Source organism: Condylura cristata, unplaced genomic scaffold (genome assembly GCF_000260355.1).
Source record: "Condylura cristata isolate star-nosed mole 26May11 unplaced genomic scaffold, ConCri1.0 scaffold00013, whole genome shotgun sequence".
In the NCBI taxonomy this organism is placed as follows: domain Eukaryota; kingdom Metazoa; phylum Chordata; class Mammalia; order Eulipotyphla; family Talpidae; genus Condylura; species Condylura cristata.
The window spans coordinates 465,555-467,709 of NW_004567114.1; the positions used below are offsets into that span (position 1 = coordinate 465,555).

The 2,155-nt window shown below is 72.0% G+C and overlaps 1 protein-coding gene across 1 annotated transcript in view; it reads right to left on the reverse strand.

Moving 5' to 3' along the window:
- Positions 1-2,155, reverse strand: part of KIF26A (kinesin family member 26A) — a 34,785-nt gene that overhangs the window by 16,556 nt on the left and 16,074 nt on the right. Inside the window, exon 6 of the mRNA XM_012724359.1 lies at positions 1,995-2,151. Coding sequence (XP_012579813.1) covers positions 1,995-2,151 — 157 coding nt within the window. The remainder of the gene's footprint in view (positions 1-1,994; positions 2,152-2,155) is intronic.

Below are 2,155 nucleotides of genomic sequence, written 5' to 3' on the forward strand. Positions count from 1 at the left end.
GGCCAGACATGGCAGAAGGAGGCGCAGCGTGGCAGCGGGGGGAAAGGCGAGAGGGTCAGTCGGCCGCAGCCGGCCGGGCTCTGCCGCGGGCCCCGACCCAGGGCGGACACGGGGTCTGTCTGGGGGGCTCCGCTCGGGTACAGCAAGGGACATGCTGCTTCTCGGGAGCACCTGGCGCTGCACAGCGCTGACCAGCCCCCCGGGACAGGCGCTGGGGTGCCCAGGCTCCCGCCTCATGGGCCAAGGTATGGCCCGGCCTCCACAGCAGGACCCCAACCCCGGGCCAGCAGTCTCCCCGCAGCCTGTCCGGAAGGGGTGGCTGGACTGGGACAGACTCGCCGGCCAGTGGGACGGCCCGGCCATGGCCCCCCACGCCCACCGTGCCGGCCAGCCACGGGCAGCAGGCCCAACAGGTGCCAGCCCCACCCCAGCACCCACTGCATGAGGCCCCGCTCTGGTGCCTCCTCTCTGGCTGGGCCTCGGCCCCGTCTGGCCAGTGTCTGGCGCATCAGGACGGCCACACAGGTTCCCTCGGCTGGCCCCTGGGCAGCACCACCCTCGCCTCGCAGCCCAGCTTGCGGCCACCCAGCCCGGAACACCTCCAGCCCACCGCCAGCTCAGGGGCCCCCGGCGGCAGAGTGGCACAGGCCAGCGCAGGGGACCTGGGGTGGACGGGCCAGGCTGCTTTGAGTGGCCGGCTCAAGTGGCCAGACGAGGCCACTGCTGGACCACCCACGGCCACCCTGATACCAGGGAGGTGGGAGGGGCCTTTGCTGGGGGCAGCAGTCCCTCTGGGCTCCCCCACTTTCCCAGCACGAGCCCCCCTCTTGCTCTCAAGCACCATCAGAACCAGTGCTGAACCTCACCGCCTGGCCGGCGAGGCCCCGTCCGAGAGGGGGTCTCCTGTCCATTCCTAGCACCTCCAAGTCCAGGCACCGGGTCCCAGCAGACCCCCTGGGCTGGCTCCCACCCCACCCACCAAGGAAGGTGCTCACAGCTGCACACTCCTCCCAGCAGCCAGCTCTGTCCGGCGCCCCCACCCTGTCAGGCCCCCACAGCCCCATGGGCAGAGCACTGGGCACCACACTCGGCTTCACCAGCTTCAGAGTACCCCGGGTCGCCGGGCCAGTTACCGCGGCTGCTCACGCTGCCATGGTCCCCGAACTTGCTGGCCCGCCCCCCACCCACCTCCAGCCCTCGCCCTCCGAGCCCCACTTGCCTGTCACCCTCCACCCAGGGGCAGCCAGTGCTGGCCAGGACACCCAGGCTCTGCAGCGGTGCCGCGGGCCGACGGGAAGCCTTGGACAGCGCCACAGCCTGGACCGTACATCACCCCGCCCTGGGCGGCCAGAACAGCTCTCCCTGCACCTCCAAAGCCGCCTAGCTCCCTCCATTGCCAGGAAGCCTGACTGATGCCCCGTGGGTACCCCTCCTACATGGAAGAATAAAGGGGAGACCCCAGCAACACTGCCCGTGCCCCGCCCGTGGCCGGCACCGCCCAGTACCGGGCACCCCAAGCACCGCTGGTCCCAGAGCTGCTCCCACAAGACCAGATCTCAGCATGGACCCAGGCCAGGGCTGAGTGGCACCCTGCAGTAGACAGAGGAGGGAAGCTCCGAGGTGCCAGCCGGTGGCACCGCGCACCGCCCATCCACAGCTGGCCGGGAGAAGGGGGTTGGGGGTGTCAGGGGGAGGCGCTCCCTCCCACCCGGCGGGGAGGGTCTGGCCCATCCCAGAGCCCGGGCCTCCAGCTCACGGCCGCCTGTGACCTCAGAGTGGGGCGGCCACCCGAGTGGGGCGGCCTCCGGCCGGGGGAAGCTCTGGCCTGGGGACCCTGCCGGCAGACGGCAAGGCCTGGAACACCAGGCCCACCACCGGGCCTTTGCTGCAGGGCGCCCCGTGAGCCAGGGGTCCGCAGGACGGTGGGAGGCTTGGGGGTGCCGGGAGGGAGCCCCAACTCCCGCCAGCCCGACACAGGGCCTCGCAGCACTCACCAGGCAGGAGGGCGGCAGGAGGCTGCTGGCCCCGGCTGCGCCCCACACGCCCTCCAGGTGCTGCTGTGCGTGGATGGTCACGGTGCTCAGCGCTCCCCCAAGCCCGGCAGGCGCCACCGACACCTGCACGCCAGGTCCCGGCGGCCAGGCCGGCGCCCTCC